This window comes from Narcine bancroftii, chromosome 5, assembly GCF_036971445.1.
Source record: "Narcine bancroftii isolate sNarBan1 chromosome 5, sNarBan1.hap1, whole genome shotgun sequence".
NCBI lineage: Eukaryota > Metazoa > Chordata > Chondrichthyes > Torpediniformes > Narcinidae > Narcine > Narcine bancroftii.
Window position 1 is genome coordinate 248,118,503 of NC_091473.1, and position 19,128 is coordinate 248,137,630.

Genomic DNA, 19,128 nt, shown 5'->3' on the forward strand with positions numbered 1-19,128 from the left:
AGGTGACCATCTTGTGTGGAATCCTTCTGTGAGGGTACGACAGGGAAAATGCATCCTCCACTGAAAATAATGTAGATGAGCTGGGTTTTTTAAAAAAATCACATGGCTTTTTATGGAACTTGTTATGTTGAAGTTGGCTGTAGCTTTTGCTACATTGAATATCCAAACTTTAAAATTCACTTTCAAGCTTCCCTGTTTAATAGCAATATGTGGACTTAATGCTGTGTCAGTAGCTAAACACTGTCAAAATATGACCCTGTCTAATATCAGGGAATGGAGTGTGAGTCAGGGTCTTTATCATTCATGATCCAACTAAATAGTAGGGCAGAATTCGGAGGGAGAATTTTTCTGTTCCAGCTACACAGAGGCTCAAACTTCCAATTGTAGTCAACACCCCTTTCTCACAAACATATGATGAGAGGCACTTCTGACCAACTTATGATTAGGGAATATAACCACGGGCAGAAGACCTTACCTGTTAGCCAGCCCGTGACCGAAAGCAACAAGGCAGGACTGATTGATAATCTCATCCTGAAGCCCACACACACCGTGCCTGTTCCAGCGAGCTGTGAGAGTGGTTCTAGCACAGAGCTTGCTGGTTATTCCCTGCTGAATCCCAGTGCTCACCTGCAAAGCAAAATACCATCAATTCACATTTGAGATAAGGATGAATCTGTCCGGTTTTCAATGTCTTCATCATGAAGCGATTCTTCAGTTGTTAAGCAACCACTTGCAAAGAGGTCACTGAACCCTGGGAGAAGCCTGATGGTGTGGTGGGCAAAGTTGTGGGGTGGGGGCTGGGATATGGGCCAGAAATTTGACTCAGTCGACATAGCATCAGCTGTCTGTATTATGAAGAATCTGATATTTAATTCCATTATCTGAAATGGACCTTTTTATTCATACTCAATATTGCTGACAAGGCCATCTTCTCCAACTTTTCGCAAATTAACAGTTAACTACATTTCTGTTGAGGCTTCAAGACCCAAATCTTTCTCGAGGGACACCAGTGAACCGGATCAGTTTGTTAAGGGTAGGTGTTAATGCTTCCTTCCATATTTATTTCCATTTATATCACTGAAAGTAATTTTATCCTCTGCAATAATGAGATTTGAAATGGTGCCTCAACATTACATGTCCAGTTCTCTAAATTATGAGGCCAGTAGCATTACCACTTTTGTTACCGGATGCCTTAAGACGGCAAGCACTGTGTATTGACGCCAATGAAACTCAATAGTGGCCACCTCAGTACTACATATTCTGCACAACCTTCTGAGTTAAATTTCCAGCCCTATATATAATTACAGCACTAAAGCTGGTTTTGGATTTCTGTCATAGTTATGTCAGTGCTTTGATTTTCAGTCACATGCTTGTCGACAGCAGCATTGTAATGCAACTCTACTTGCTGGGATTTGATACCCCTGCTGAGCAGATTTTTTTTAGATTTCAGATTTATTGTCAGAGTACATACATGACATCACACACAACCCTGAGATTCTTTTACCTGCAAGCGAGGCAGAATTAACACTTATTGGTAGTGCAAAATAAACTGTACACAGCGTATATATGTTAACAAATAGAGAAATGTAAACAGATAATGAATGTAAGCAAACTGACTGTGCAATACAGAGAGATTTAAAAAAACCAATAAAGTGAGAGTCCTTAAAAGAGACCCTGATTGAGTTTGTTGTGGCGGGTCTGATGGTGGAGGGGTAGCCAGTGGGGCGAGTCTTGTGACACCAACATCTCTTCCTTGATCGCAGCGAGAGCAGACCATATGCTGCTTGGCTGCGGCTCTCTGATGCCAGTGTTCCCCGTAGATGTTATCGAGGGTGGGGAGCCTTTCGCCTGTGTCCATCACCTTTTGCAGGGCTTTATGCTCGGGGGTATTGGTGTTCCCGACACATTCCACCACATAAATATAGAAATATGCCAGGATTTCTGAAGTCATACCCAACTTCTATGGGAAGTCCTGAGGAAGTAACATGAGCAACCAACTTTCATTAGTATTCCTTAACCCTGCCAGAGCTACATCAGTCCTTACTAAAAGCATAGATTCTTTGCAGTAATCTCTTTGTAAGGCAATGCTATCAGTCCTATTCCTGGTTTAAGGTAACTTTTTGGTGCGGTCACTGTGGGGGATTCCTGGCGACCTGCTCATTCCTGTGCAAATTTAATGAAAGAGCAAACCAAAGGAAACTTCCCCACTTTGTGTCAGATAAACAACAATGCAAAACAACTGGAGAAATCTGGCTTTCTCTCATCAAGGCAGCAGGCAAGTTATCTAAAATCAATTCAAAACATTCATTGGCTGTACTCCAGTTCTTTTGACCCTTTGATGTTCTGCTGAGTTAGTGATGCTGTGCCAGACAATCCAACTTCTAACTTCACATTATTGGGTCATTATGCAGCGGTTTCCTTTAACTGAGCACTTTCTTTCAATAGGATGCCAATTGTCCGTGTACTGGAGGAACTGATGACAAGTAAAGAGCTTGTGGTTAAAGGTGATGGAAGTATCATTGCATAACTCATGTGAGTGTGCTTAAGCCTTTCATCCTTTCAGAAGTAATCTGTAGACGTGATGGAACTGGAGCGACATGGAAATGAGATAGAGTTCACTAAGGACATAATTCTATTCCTGGGATCTTGCTAAATAGACTCATCTTTTCCTGCACTCGTTTGTATAAATATGACCTCCTCCTGGAAGCAATAGTGTTATAGTTTCATAAAAAAACTTTTTCTAAACCATGAAGTGCTCACTGATCATATCTCTGTGAAGTAAATATCAGGTCACCACGTCTCGATCCACACCAGCCCTTGCCATTTGTCTCAATTCTAATTACACTTGGACTACTGTGAGACACAAGGGAGACAAGCAAGATTCCACCAGAACAATAAAAATGGACACTATCCATCCAATTCTCAGCCTTGACTTGACTATTAGCATGGGATATGGTTGAACTGCAGTTACCTTACAGAAGCCCTCTGAGCGACTGTTCATTTAGCTCGATGAAATCCCACAAAGGAGCATGGGTAACTTCAATCAAAACAAATCTCAAATAAAAAAGAGATCCGTGATAGAGTCTACAAAGGTAGCACTTTGTTAAGTAGATTATTCATGTTGACCACCGCCAATGGGCTGATCTCGCCTCCAACCGTTCATCTTGGCACCTCACAGTTCGGCGGGCAGCAACCTCCTTTGAAGAAGACCGCAGAGCCCACTTCACCGACAAAAGACAAAGGAGGAAAAACCCAGCACCCAACGCCAACCCACCAATTTTCCCCTGCAACCTCTGCAACCGTGCCTGCCTGTCCCGCTTCGGACTTGTCAGTCACCAACGAGCCTGCAGCAGACGTGGACATACCCCTCCATAAATCTTCGTCCGTGAAGCCAAGCCAAAGAAAGAAAGCAGGGAGAGGATCAGTTGATTTTACCTGGTCTGACCGAGATGGTGCGGTTCCTAAATTGTTCCTTGAATGGTCCAGCAATACTTAGTTCACAGGTAGTCAAGTCTTTGTTACTCTGTGAACGAGTGAAAGGTTTAGGATAGAACCAGCCATAATACCATTACTGATTCCTAAACGAATGTAAACATACCGTCAGATTTACAGACTTCTGCCACACTCCCATCTTTTCAGCATTTTAGACACTAAGCACCAAAATTTCCCCTGTTCTTTGACTCTCTCTTCTGTTTAAAGAATGCTTAACATCTACCTCTCTGGCAAACAATTGGTCAACTGTTCCAATTTTTCTTTTTGACCTGATGCCAGCATTTTTTCTCCCCGAATATGATTCCACATGAAAACATTAGAAAAGGACAAGGCTATTCAACCTCTCAAAACTTTTTCTCATTTCAAATATGTTGGATGTTCTGAATCATAAATCTATTTAGCTGACTCGGTTCGTGAGTCTCGTCTAACAAAATATACATAGATTACTGGTTTTTTTTCTACCTTTAGCCATAAGGTCCAGGAACAATTCTCCCCCTCCACCATCAGACTCCTCAACAACAGACTCAATCGGAGACTCATTTAAGGACTCTTTGCATATTATTTATCATTGAATATTTATTTTCTGGATTGTACAGTCAGTTTGTTTGTACTTATTTCTTTGCTTCCATTTCTCTCTTTTGTAAATATTAAGACAATCAACTTTGATGGTTTCTCAACATCAACCTTGCTCTCAACTGCTCTGAAATCACCCACCAGTTGTACTGTGTTAATATTATTATTCTCGACTGAGATCCGCCAAACACAGCCACCTCTAAAGTTACCACATATGATACGAAAGATAACACTGGACAATGAAGATTTTCCTTCCTGAACACTTTTGGGTGTATTTTATGGATTTTGGGCTCTGATCACGAAAATCATCTTAAAATTTTTCCTATCACGTACCACTTTTTAGATATGACCTATTTTTGTGAATTCCTGTCAGATTTTAATTCTACTTCAAGGCCACAAAACAGTGAAGTGCAGCTTGTCATTGAAATGCTGTAACGACAACAACCTTGTGCTTAACGTCAGCAAAACCAAGGACATGATTGTGGACTTCAGAAGGAAGTCAGGGGAACACTGCCCAGACCTAATCGAGGGCTCAGTCGTGGAGAGGGTCAAGAACTTCAAATTCCTAGGTGTGAACATCTCCAAAGATCGGTCCTGGAACCTCCATGTTGATGCAATCACAAATAAGGCTCACCAGCAGGCTATACTTCGTGAGGTGTCTGAGGAGATTTGGAATGTAACCGAAAACTCTCGAAAACTTCTACAGGTGTACCATGGAGAGCATTCTTGCTGGTTGCATCACTGCCTAGTATGGAGGCACCAATTCTCAGGGCAAGAATAAACTCCAGAGGGTTGTTCTCACTCCATTGAGAACATCTACATGAGGAGAAGTCACAAGAAAGCAGCATCTATCCTCAAAGACCCCCGCCACCCAGGCCATTCCCTCTTCACTCTACTACCATCAGGGAAAAGATACAGGAACCTAAATACAAGCCCTCAGCAGCACAAGGACAGCTTCTTCCCTGCTGCCATCAGATTCCTGAATAACCATTGAACCAAAGACACAGCCTTACTTTTTGTGCACTCTTATTGTTTTTCTTTCAATAATAATGTTGTAAAATGGTCATAATATGATGCTCTGCAAAACACCAAATTTCATGACTTGTCCATGACAATAAATCCTTATTCTGATTCTGAAATTCATTTTCTGCATTTACACTTGGACTTCTTCCCTGCTAATCTTGGTGCTTGTGATGAATATGATAAAAAGCCCTTCAAAAGATAGTGGACAAAGCCCAGGGCATTACAGGCAAAACCCTCTGTACTATTGAGAACATCTACAGGGAATGATGCCGGCGAAGAGCAGCAGCAATCATCAAAGACCCTCACCCCCCAGCACACGCCCTGTTCTCGCTGTTACCATCAGAGGTGTCGGTGCCACAAGACTCATACCACCAGGTTCACGAACAGCTGCGACCCCTCCACCATCAATCTCCTCAACAACAGGCGCAATCAGGGACTCATGTAAGGACTGCAACTTGTGCACTATATTGATTTTGTTTGCTCTCCCTGTATTGCACAGTTTGTTTACATTCATTATCTGTTTAAAGTTCTTTTAATTGTTTACCTGTTCACGCTGTGTGCAGTTAATTTTTGCACCTCCAATTCTGCTGCGCCCGCAGGAAAAAGGAATCTCAGAGTTATATGTGATGTCATGTATATACACTGACAATATATCTTAAATCTGGGTAAGTATTACTGTCACATAATACTACATTTAGAAAGTGAAAGGTTTCACCAGGACCTTGCAACCATGGAAAAGTGGTATACACTAATGTTGGCTGACCATTGTTGGATACTGATAATAGAAGCATCAGAAGCTGAAGACTAATGAAATTCAGCGACAAGACACTTTTAATTCAGTTGAATTAACACAATGTGTCAGCTTCATTGTGCGATTAAACATGCTAAGTTCAATAGAAGTGAATTAAATGTTTCTCCAACTTCCTACGTGGTACAGCAAATCTGAAAATATCTTTGTGTTCAGCTTGAAGTTGTCTGTCATAATCCCCAATACACTTTCAGGAAGCAAAGCTTTTGACGTAATTTGTTGTCCAGTTTAAGAAGAGTTGCCTGGTACCTGAAACCAAAATTCTTATTCTCACTTGTTGAAGCTAACGTGGCCGCCTTAACAGGGAGATGCACATTTCACACTTGCATTCATACTTTGTTAGAACATTGCAGGAAACAACAATAATGCCTGTCAAACATAATCATGTCTACAACTCTTGGACACCACTTTCATTATAGCAGAACCACTTGATCAAGTGCCCGACCATTAAGGCGACACTATGTTGCTCACAAGACATAATAATTAAGTATTAATAATATCCTCAGCAATGAGAGTTAGTCATCAGACATCATTAATGCTCTTTAAGCATCATTCCTTGGCAATTCCTTAAAAGCTCAGCGGCCCCTTGTGATTTGGAAGTATTAGTTAGTCGCGCCTTTCTTCTGTAATGGATACAGGGAGATCAATACTGCCTGTACATGGCTGATAAATATTACATTTCTTTTTGTCTGACCAAAGCCCTAATATCACTCACTCACAATTACTCAACCTCTGGAGACACTTGGCTGGGCTTCAACTACTTTTTATGTTACTTCTTCCTGGTTTTCAAAACTTTTCATTCATATCATGGTCAGAAATCAAAACAAGACGCTGCCCAGTTGTTTTTCATTACCCTTTCCTCTATCGTCAAGTGTTTCTCTTTGTCAAATGAGGAATTAGTAAAATCTTCATTTTTTTTGTCTATGAATTAAGATAACACCTTTTAATATTCTTCATTTATTAGCTCCCAGGGACTGATTGCTAATTTTTCCCCAGTTCGACACAGTTGGCCTAGCAGGCAATGACTTTACATCGCCAGCGATCGGGATCTGGGTTTGAATCCCATTCTGTCTGTAAGGAGTTTGTACGTTCTCCTCGTATCTGTGAGGGCTTTCCCTGGGAACTCTGGTTTGCTCCCACAGTTTGAAATGGTGTAGGCTAATAGGGTGTAAGTTGAGTGGCATGGACTCATGGGCTGAAATGGCCTGTTGCAGTGCTATGTGTCTAAATTTTTTTTAAATTAAGAATTCCATAGATCAAGTTCTGTCCAAATCACTCCAGATGGATAGAATTCCAGTGGATTAAATTCTGGAGGACTGGAGTGACATGGTTAATGTAGCAGTCAGCACAACACTATGGCAGCGCCAGCGACCTGGATTAAATTCCCGGGCTGTCTGTAAGGAGTTTGTACGTTCTCCCCGTGTCTGTATGGGTTTCCTCCTAGTGCTCTGCCTTTCTCCCACCTTCCAAAATATACAGGGGCTGTAGGTTAATTGGAGTATTTGTGGGGGGTGGGGGCACAGACTTATGGGCAGAAGGGTTGGTTACCGTGCATAAATTAAAAAATTGTCCTTCTCCCTTCCTTCTAGCTAAGTGTGTTTTCTGGATGCTTGAGATTGGTGGAACTAACTGCCAAGTTTAAACTTCTGTACTTTTTATTTAGTTATTTTCCGCAATTTTTTTGCCGGTTGCTTGAGGCTGTCGGTTGCTTGAATTCCAGAAAATGGTGTATTTTGGGGTAAAACATGCTATTAGTGCTGTCAGTATATTCTCATTTATTTGACTCAAGCTGAACTGTTGAGCAAAGTTTAGGAACCTTGAGTCCAGCATTAAAAATTCTTGGCAAAGAAACTTTAGAGATTCAGCTCTTCAGTGAAAATCTGCTAGTACCCTTGATTGCTAAGAAAGACCTTCAATGTAGCACACTTTGAAGTTTAATTGGATCCTAGGATTCCTTTAAATAGCACTACTTTATCTGCAAAATAGAATTTGTGCTACAATGAATGAAGGCAACCACTCAGTGTATACCCAGGAGCTACCATGGGATCTCCTCGATTTCTGGCACGATCATGCTTAGTTTTCCACAGGACTAGACAGTTCACATTACACCAGTTGAAAGGCAGTACATACATTATGGATACTGTTGTGGAGATTGCAAGGGAAAGGGGAAGATACAGTGGATGAGGAGAAGATGTGCCCTGTCGTGGGAGAATGGAGGACCAGAGGCCACAGCCTCAGAATGAAAGGATGAAAGGATTAGAACAGGGGTGAGGCAACATTTCTTCAGCCAGAGGGTGATAGATCTGTGGAATTTATTGCCACAGGCAGCTGTGCAGGCCACGTCATTGGCATATTAAAGCAGAGGTTGCTAGGTTCTTGATTAGTAGGGATGTCAAAGGTATGGGGGCAAGGCAGACATGATTCAAATGGCAAAGCAGACTCAATGGGCCGAATGGCCTAAATCCACTCCTACATTTTTACAGTGTTATGGAAAAGAAGGCAGCTTATTCAAATGGACGTACAGGTACCAGAAGGAGGCAGGTCAAGTGTTTCAGGAGTCAATGTTTGTCCAGCATTAGAAAGGGGTGGCCATAACTATGTCATAAAATGTGAGAATCCCTCTTCAAAGGGGCAATGAAAAAAATTATTTCATGCCCTCTGATGATCAAGGACAGTTGTGGGGAACCATTTCAGAACCTCGTCAGCGGCTGTACTTTGTGAGGTGTCTGAGGAGATTCGGTATGTTATTGAAGACTCTCATAAACTTCTGCAAATGTACCATGGAGAGCATTCTGGCTGGTTACATCACTGCCTGGAATGGAGGCACCCACTCTCAGAACAAGAATAAACTCCAGAGGTTTGTTAACTCAGCCTGCGACATCACAGGCACCAGGCTTCACTCCATCGGGGACATCTTCATGAGGCGGTGTCTTAAATAAGCAGCCTCTATCTTCAAAGACCCACCATCACCCAGACAATGCCCTCTTTACTCTGCTACCAATGGGGAAAAATGTACAGGAGCCTAAAAACGAGCCCTCAATAGCACGAGGACCCACTGCCATCAGATTCCTGAATAATCAATGAACCAAGGCACTACCTTACTTTTCATACACTATTTTTAAAAAAAAATTATAGTTATGCTGTAAAATGGTTACGATATGAATTTCTGGACTATTGACGCTGCCGCAAAACACCAAATTTTACAATAAATTCTGATTCTGACTTTCCAAATGAGCACAAGTCCTAAATATCCTTTCCAACAGTTCCTCCAGCAGCTTGTTTTTTGGCCCAGATTCTGACATTTGCAGCCTTGTGACTTTCTCATCTGATTAATGGCTTCTTACTTTGTTGGTAACCAATGGAGTGTGGTGAAAACTATTAGCTTTGCTTTAGGCATTATGATTTAGCGGTCTCATTGCAGGAAGCTCCCATCTATCAAAGGTATCCCTTGTGGTTTATGACTGCTTCCTCTACTCATTGGGAGGTGAGTGTGTAGATCAGTGGTTCTCAACCTTTTTCCTTCCACTCACATATCACTTTAAGTAATCCCTATGCCATCAGTGCTCTGTGATTAGTAAGGGATGGCTTAAGGTGGGATGTGAGTGGGAAGAGAAGGTTGAGAATCACTGCTCTAGACCCAATTGTTACTGAAATATTTTGCTTGAGAAAAATTGTCATTGGCCCATTTCCTTTGGAGTTATGAAACCGTGCACATAATGAGTCAATTGGGTACGATTCAAACAGTGGTTTTCAAACTCTTTCTTCCCACCCACATACCACCTTAAGCAATCCCTTACTAATCACAGAGCACCTATAGCATAGGGATTGCTTAAAGGAGTGGAAATAAAAATGGTTGAGAAGCATTGATGTAGATGCTGAGTAACGTGCTTCCACCACGTTACTCCTGCTGATCTTGGAGCTCCGCACCCTGGATCCTCGATCTCCTTCTGACTCTTTCTTCTGCAAAGGTTGCTGAGTTCTGTTTATAAAATTGTCCAGGAATGTTCAAAGGAGTATCCCCACCTTTTTAGCATAAAGACAGGGCTCACAATCCCGTCGACGAATGGAAGAGACATAGAACATTGTTAGGGAATTCTCGAAAGATGCTGTAATTGGAAATGACCTTTGGTTAATTTTATAAATAAGGCACAATTAATAATAGTGGAGTGTCGAACAGTTTCCAGAGTCCTGTGGCAGCTTATTGCTACTTGATAATCAAAAGGGTGACATGTAGCCATGGGCACCTGCCTTGGCCCCAGCTATGCCTGCCTTTTTTGTTGCGTCCATAGGAGGTAAAGATATATTATCGACATACCGAGCCTGAGCTTCATTGATAGTAAGAAAAACCCATGCTGAAGGCCTCAAAGCCCTTCATTTCTTTCTTGGCAACAAACTGAACTAGTTCTCCTCCTCCACCACCCTCTTACAGCTGGTAGAACTTGTCTTCACCCTCAATAATTTCTCCTTTGACTCATCCCACTTTCTCCAAGTCAAAGGCGTAGCCATGGGTACCCGCCTTGGCCCCAGCTATGACTGCTTTTTTTATTGGCAATGTGGAGCAATCCATGCTACAAGCCTACACAGGCAACTCTCACTGCACTTCAATGACAACAAAACACTTGGGGCCAAAATGTTGGTTATATATCTTTACCTCCCAAGGACATTGCAGGAATAGATGAGTTCCTCCAGCTTTTCTGTCTATTTTACTACAATTACAGCGCCTACAGACTGGCATGTTTCACTTCAAAAACGACATTTGATATGGGTAATGCTCTACGTGTTCTAAATATTATAAAGAAAAGGCAGTACAATAATGGATTACAGCGGTTGACCATTCTTCTAAGGTTAGCATCATGTCGGCTTTAACCAAGGTCTTTTGAAAAATAACTTTGCTGTTCAATTAAGAAATCCTATTAACACTACAATTAGCAAGTAGTCGAGATTGTCTCTTTTTAAGCTGTTTATGCAATTAGTGAAATTGTATTAGTTACTAAGCCTCTCCTTAACAGAAATAAATAAGCAAGGAAAGACGACACAAGGGAAAATCAAAACGAGATTTATTGTCCATGTCCGATAGATCAGGGTTCCTCCCCTTTCATTGAATGCAAGAATGACACAAGAAAAATTCTTGGGCAGAAGAACATAAAGTGCAAGAGTTTTGAATGAGTTTTTCTCATTCAGAAGAACAGTTTGCAGTTACCGGTAAGTAGTAATTCTGCCTGGCCCGCAGGAATAAAGATCTCAGGGTTGTATATGATGTCATGTATGTGGTCCGGCAATAAATCTGAACTTGGAAAATCTGAACAGGGAACAGAAGCAGAACTCTCTGATCTGTCATTACAAGGTAGTGTCCTCCAGGAGTTCTCATTCTTTTGCCACAACTTTTAGTTGGTTTTCTGAGTTGTCTGCACCTATTTTGAGAATCAAAAATTCGCAAATCCACGAAGAGAGGAAGCTTCCTATATAGGGAGAGGCAACCAATTCTTTGTGGAATATTGCTTGCATGCTTTAATATTTTTTTCTTACAGTAGCAGGCAGCAGGTTGGGATCAAAGGGTAAACATGCTGCAGTCACCAGGGTAAAGGATTAAAATGTTTGCTATTGAATTTTTTCCCATCTAAGTGGTTTGCCTCATATGGAGTTTGCCACTCAGAGCAAGGTCACTCTAATTTGCTAATGGGTGAATCATTCAAACATTAAGCCCGGAAACAACATCACAAAGGAATTAAAACTGTTGCCCAGTGTAAAAGGAAGTTGTGTTCCACTGAGTCCCATTCACATACATCTCCTGTGCAGGTGGTCACTTTTTCCTAGTTAATCTTTCTTTCCTTCCACTTCCACGCACTTACCTAATTCTGCCTGGTCTTCCATCCCAAAAAGTCTCTTTTCCTCTAGTTCCACATGTTCTCTTTCGTCCGCTGTTGGAAGCTGTGCTTGCGGCTGTCTAGAAAGTGGAGCTCCCTCCTCCTTTCTCCCCGGTACAGTCCCTCCCTACCTACATCCACGATACCTCACATGCCCTCCATCTCTTCAATGACTTCCAATTCCCTGAACTTGACTGTCTCATATCAGTGACAGGGATCTCCCAGTGGCCAACCATTTCAATTCTGCACCCCACTCCTGTGCTGACATGTCTGTCCATGGTCTCATGGACTCCGATAAATTGGAGAAGCAGCACACTCCAACTGGAAGGCATTAACATTGACTTTTCTGGTTTCTGCTTGCCCACTCCCCATTCTCCCTCTCTTCCTTCTTCTACTGTTTTATTTCCTCTAGCTCTCCACCCCCCTCCTTCTCTCCATTCACAGAGCCATCCCCCTCCCCTTGATGCTGGTGTCTCCCGCCCCCATCCACCTTTTGCCTGTGGGACTGTGCTCCCACCACCTCATTTTATTCAAGCACCCGCCAATATTTTGCTCAAACTTTGACGAATGGCTCAAGCCTGAAACATTGGTTATGCCTCTTTTTGTTTGCTCTATAAAGTACACTGACCTGCTGAGTTTCTTCTGCATTTTGTTTTTACTTCAATCATTTTTACTCCCTCCTTTGACCTCTCAACCTTTCCACTTCTGTCTTCTCCTCTCAAACCCCTCCAACCAACCCTTTCACCCAACCTCTGGCTGTTTATACCCTGTTTTTCTCTGATTGTCCAAAATACACAAAATATTTCACAATGGTATCACTTGAAGCCAGCAGATGTTGGGTACATTATGTTTTCCTATAATGACATTTTGCAGTGTTTTGCTGAAGCAATTATTTTTTACCATTGGACAATCCCTTGAGCCTTGCTGCCATGATATCATCAGTGTGAAATGTCTCTGGGCACTATGTAGTGGTGTCAAGTTGAAGAACATGCCTCCAACTAACAGACTTACCAGCTACAAAGAGTCTGCCTTAGATCAAGTGGACAATATTCTTACGTCAGAAAATTTTGGGTTTGGTTTAATCTTAGACAGATTATACTCCAGTGAGGGAAACCACTGATGAAATGTAATACAATTAGATGCACTGTATTTAACTTTAAAGTTAAATCTTGTCACGTCTCTCAGTGGAATGGAAGATACCCTCTAGTGCCAGGATTCGAGAAGATGCAGAGGGGTAGAAAGGCTTCCGAATGGCCCTGGGTGCTGATGGCTTTGTTATCGTGTCAGAGGTTTGGATCTGGGTTCAGGTTTGAATGGAACAGGAATCTTGTTTGTCTGTGGAGGCTGTAAGAGCGCGGGAGGCGATCCCATAGACACACGGTAACTCCTTGTTTCTCTTTCTTTGACTGTAAGGAGCACTGGGCAATGCTAAAGGCAAATCTCTGTCTGCCTTATGGCACACTAAAGGCAATTTTGTGTCATATTACATTTCTGTTTTATTATATGACAGTAAATAGTATCTGTATTTGTGATGTAACGTGGACAGGTGAATAATGAAAATCAAAAAATCTGGAGATGCTGAAAATCTGAAATAAAAAATCATTTAAAAAACACAGAAAATGCTTTCCTTCCTAGTTTCAATGAAAAGTTCAACCAGTCACATTAGCTTTTAAAATTTTTAAAAAATTTAAAAAAATTAAATTTAAACGTCCAGCACGATAACAGACCATTTTGGCTCATGAACACATGCCACCTAATTTACACCCAATTAACCCTCAACGCTTTGAAGGATGGGAGGTAACCAGGCCCACACCGACACGGGGAAAACGTACAAACTCCTTACTGACAGCGCGGGATTCGAGCCCCAGTCCCGATCGCTGGAGCTGTACCAGCGTTGCACTAACCGTGCCGCTAACTGTGCCATTTTGCTTCAATGCCCATGGAAACAACCCATCCTGCCTAATAACTGTCCCTGAACTATAATCTGTAAAACCAACTATGGGGCCACTGACCTCAATGCTCCTTGTGGGAACTTGCCTAAAATCTCTGTTGTGTCTCCAACATTACAATAACAACTATAGTTTAAGCAATCATTCATTTCTTGTCACATTATCAGGTCAAGTGATTTTTGAAATGGAAAGGCTTTCATTTCCTTCACTGTTTTAAATATTATTCCTGTTTAAACCCAAATACACTCAACTTAAACTACAAATCTGTACATTTTGGCGGGAGGAAACCCACACTGGGAGAATGTACAAGTTCCTTTGCACACAGCACTGGATTAGAACCTGGGTCCCTGGCACTGAAATATTCTAACCGTAATTCTAACCGTGCCATTATTGAGGGGTTCCGGGCTCAGAATGGCTAGAAAGATGTTGTGCTGTCCCTTCCTTTGTACTTGTTCCATAACATACTGCGATATTCCTGTTTTTGGGAAAGACTACATGTAAACAATTCCACCTTTTCATTCAAACATCAGGATACTGTCCTGCCTAGTTGATCATTGATAATAATATCAGGGAGCAATTTCTATACTATGGGCTTCCCATAATATTCTATTCTCTTGAAGAATATTTTATAAGCAGAAATGAAAAATAGAAATCAAAATAGAAGATTATGTTCTTTGGATACAAATGGAACATTTCCACGTGCAACGAATTAGAAAGATGGATTTATGATGGCAATTCTCAAGGGATGTAAAATGCATTTGTGGATTTTTTTAAAAAATCGGAGCCAGAAGCTCCTTTTAATTGGGAAATAAATTGCATCATTAGAAAGCTGCAGATGACAAAGAATCCATTTATCACTTCATTCACTGAAGACTATGAATACAGAATATGCGTTCCGCAGCGCTGGAAGGTTTGTAGTTAATATTCCTGTAGCCCAGGGCTATCTCCACAGCTTGGTCATTAGTGTGTTAGAGGCAGCTCAAGCTCAAGCACAAGCCCACTTTGTGAACTGCTTTAGCTGGATGTTAACACTATGACTGGCCCCTTCTCCACAGTCATAGACCAGATCTCTTCTTTGGTCTGTTATAGGTCTCGGAGATAAATTGGTCACAATGGCCAGCTCATGGATTGTACCCTGCTGAGTTCCTGTGTAGCAAAGTTCAAACAGGAATGATGACCACAACTTTGCTTGCATATCCTCCTGCGCATGAGTATGGTCGATGATCTACTTTTTCCAGATACTTCCCCTTATCCTCACAGCATAAAGAGTAAACTACACTCAATTCCACTGCATCGAGGTCAGGTGCTGCTCTGAGTCTCAGTATTTTGAGTAAGGTACTTGTCAGCACATGTGTGTATATGAGTTTCTTGTGGATCTGAGTGTGTGCGCATGTGTCGCTGTGCATGTATGCATGATCGCACAAGTGTCTATACATTTTGTGTTTGCATATCTATGCACTTGAATGTGTGTGAATGTGTGCCTGCATTCATATGCGTGTATAGTTTGCTTGGGTTTGTCTGTGTGTTTGTATGTCCATGTGCATGTGTGTGGTTGAGGAAACACTTGAAATGTTCATTTGCTTGTTGCGTCCTTGGAAGTTCTGTGATTAGCTATGTAGTTCTATCAATGTACCCATGGACAGGACCCAAAACAGTTGGCACATGGATGAATAGCTTCAAAAATGTCTGACTTACAAAGTGGGAAGCTTTCAGGACTGCAGTCATTGAAGATAGAATTTTCAACAGATTAAAGAAGTCTTTCAAATGTCTGTGTGTTCTCAAGGGGGTATAGCACTCTTTTTGACTGATCCATTGATCCATAAAACAGGCTCTTTGGCCCTTTTAGTCTGTGCTGATCCTTTCTTCTGCCTAGCTCCACTGACCTACACCCAGTCCATAGCGCTCCAGATCCCCTGCCAGTCATTCACCTGTCCAAATTCTTCCTAAATTTTAAAATTGAGTCCGCATTCACCACTTCAGTTGGCTGCTCGTTCCAAACCCCCACCACTCTCTGTGTGAAGAAGTTCCCGCTAATGTTCCCCCCTAAACCTTCCCCTTTCACCCTCAACTCGTGTCCTCTGGCTTGTACCTCACCTACCCTCCGTGAAAAAAAGCCGACCAACATTTACTATTTCTATATCTCTCATAATTTTAAATACCTCTATCAAATCTCCCCTCATTCTTCTATGCTCCAGGGAATAAAGTCCTATCCTACTTCCCTGTAACTCAATTCCTCAAGTTCAGGCCACATCCTAGTAAATCTTCTCTGTGCTCGTTCTATCTTATTGATATCTTTCCTGTAGTTAGGTGACCAAAACTACACGCAATACTCCAAATATGACCTCATCTATGTCTTGTATAACTTTACCATAACATCTGAACTCCTATACTCAATAGTTTGATTTATGAAGGCAATATGCCAAAAACTCTCTTCACAACCCTATCTACTGTGATGCCACTTTCAGGGAATTATGTATCTGTATTCCAAGATCCCTCTGTTCTACCACACTCCTCAGTGCTCTACCCTTCACTGCGTATGCCCTTTCATGGTCTGCCCTTCTAAAATGGAAGATCTCACACTTCTTTGCATTAAATTCCATCTGCCATTTTTCAGTCCATTTTTCTAGCTGATCCAGATCTCTCTGCAAGCTCTAAAAATCTTCCCCACTGTCTATAACATCTCTTTTCTTTGTGTCATCTGCAAACTTGCTCATCCAATTTAACACATTATTATTTGTATAGATGACAGACAACAATGATCCTAGCACTGATCCCTGAGGAACACTGGTCACAGGCCTCCAGTCTGAGAAGCAATCATCTGCCACTATTGTCTGGCCTCACACTTCCAGCCATTGTCGAATCCAGTTCACTACTTCACCATGAATACTTGGCACCTGAACCTTCCTGACTAAAACCTCCCATGTGGGACCTTGTCCGCCCAGTCATCGAGTGTCTAAGGGCCAGAGCTCCTGCGGCCTCTGCAGCTGTACAGATCAGTACAAACTATTGGCAACCCAATAGGTCCAAACTTCCACTACGATCAGGAAGCCTTCAGTGCCTGAGGCCCCTCAGGAGCCCCTCCTGCCCTCGGCGCCCTCTCACATCCCAGTTACGATAGCTGGTATCCCTCCAACCACTCTTGAGCCAGTCTCCAGCAGTGTGCAGCCTTGTGTGAGGCAGAAGCTGGAATGGTAAGAACCGCACCAAAAGGTTTATGTATTTACACCCAAGGACTCCAGAATCACAGCCCTCACTTTCTTCCCTGGAGGCTGATTTAAAAGTGTTGGAAGTTGGGGAACATTTGGAGGGTACAGAGACAGGGAGGGACAGGGTCATAAAATGATTTAAAGATTTGCACAGAGCAGGAGGTGTTAAAAGTGAGCCCAGTTTGGAGATAATGTATGTGTCCTTGCATCTACCCCCCCCCCCCCCCCACCCCACTCACCCCTCCACCTCCATCCAGGCCCACAGATCTTCCAGGAGAGGCAGAGCTTCAGATGTACATCCTCCATCCTGATTGACTGCATTGAGTGTTGCCTCCTCTACATCAGTATGACCAGATGCAGCTTGGGTGGCCACTTTGTCAAACACGTGCCTTTTTATGGGTGTAAGCTTGAACTCCCCATTTCAATGCTCCTAGCCCTTCTTTACACAGGTCTGTCTGCCCTAGGTTTCAACTATTGTAAGACTGAGGCCAAATGTAATCTGGAGAAACAACACAACATATTCATCTTAATGGTGTGAACGCTTATATCTCTCATTTTAGATGACCTTTTCCTCTTTCTGGTTCCATTATTAACATCTTTATTACTCCTGTTTTTATTTTTCCCTCTACCTATTTGCCCAACTCTTCCACCTTCTGCTAATACCCTATCATCTCTTGACCCCGTCTTTATCCTACTTCACATGAAAAATAATCAGGGATTGTTCCAACACGACAAAAGGTCTGCACTATTGCTAAATCAGCTCTTTTGCAAATGGGTAACTGCAAATATTTGGTTTTTTTTTAATTTATTTTTCAGGGCAGCACAGTTGGGATAGCAGCTAGTGCAACACCTTTACAATGCCAGCAATTGCGACTGCGCCAGGGTTCGAATCCAGCTCTGTCTGTAAGGGGTTTGTACGTTCTCCCCGTGTCTGCATGTGTTTTTTCCAGGGGCTCTGGTTTCCTTCCACTGTTCAAAATGTACCAGGGGTGTAGGTTAATTGGGTATAAATTAAATGGCACAGACTTGTGCCTGTTTCCGTGCTTTATGTCTAAATTTAAATTAAAATGACCTCTTTAATTCAGTGAAGTACACTATTTTTTGGGGTGTTTTGTTGCTGATGTTATTTTATTTTACAAAGTACCTGCTCAGCTGCAGCAGAAGAAAGAATTTTGGTGCAAATGTACATTAAACAATGTATATGACAATAAACACATCACCAGTGCAGAACTGTTGCTGTAGAGCTGTGGACCGAAGGTCAATCCATCGGACCATAAGAGCGACAGAGAGGATCACTGGGGTCTTCCTCCCCCCCCCCCCCCCATCAATGTGATCTACTGGGATGGTTGTCTGAAGGGTCTCACAAAATCGTTGAGGAGCCCTTCCACCCTCCACACAGCTCCTTTCAGCTGCTCCCATCAGGGAAGAGATACAGGAGGATCAGAGCCAGCACCACCAGGCCGAGGAACATTCCCACGGGCAGTGAGAATGCGGAACGACTGATGAACTGCTCATACAAACCCTTCAAGATGTTACTATTTATTTAAAACATTTGTTTCTATATATGTAAATATGGTCTGCCTTTGTATCATTTGTCTGTATGTGTGTTAGGTCTGTACAGTGTTTGTATGTTTTTTGCATCAGGGATCAGAAATGTCTGTATTTGTGTTAGGTCTGTACAGTGTTTGTATGTCTTTTGCATCAGGGATCAGAAATGCTTTTTGGCCAGATTGTACTTATACAATCGGATGATAATAAACTTGAACTTGGATCATTTTCATTTCACACCTTTTTTACTTGAGTTTCGATAAAGGGTCCCAATCCAAGATGTTGACTGACCATTTTTTCCCCCATGGATGCTACCTGACCCACTGAGAACCTCCAGCAACTCGTAACACACCAGAGCATGAGGGTCTCTAGAGCAGATTATAATCATGCTTTTTCCATCACCTTCTTTCCACCACCAGCACAGACCCCTGGAAATTTGTTAACAACAACTCAGGGGACAGATTTCTCCATTCACACTTCGTGTGCATAGTAAGACAAAGACTGGGACAGGAAGGCGCAGCTGAGTTACCAAAGCACCAGTGGCTGATTCATCCTTTGCCTGCTGCAGAGCAGTGAACTTAATCAGGCAACAAGGAACAAGTCATTACCTAGCCTCAGAATTATCAGCAGATGCTCTGGAAAACAACAGAGCAGATGGGGAGCAG

At 42.2% G+C, this 19,128-nt stretch overlaps 1 protein-coding gene across 1 annotated transcript in view; it reads right to left on the bottom strand.

Moving 5' to 3' along the window:
- The window catches only part of cntn2 (contactin 2), a 167,585-nt gene that overhangs the window by 109,524 nt on the left and 38,933 nt on the right, over positions 1-19,128 (bottom strand). The window contains exon 2 of the mRNA XM_069942004.1: positions 476-627. Coding sequence (XP_069798105.1) covers positions 476-530 — 55 coding nt within the window. The 5' untranslated portion in view covers positions 531-627. The remainder of the gene's footprint in view (positions 1-475; positions 628-19,128) is intronic.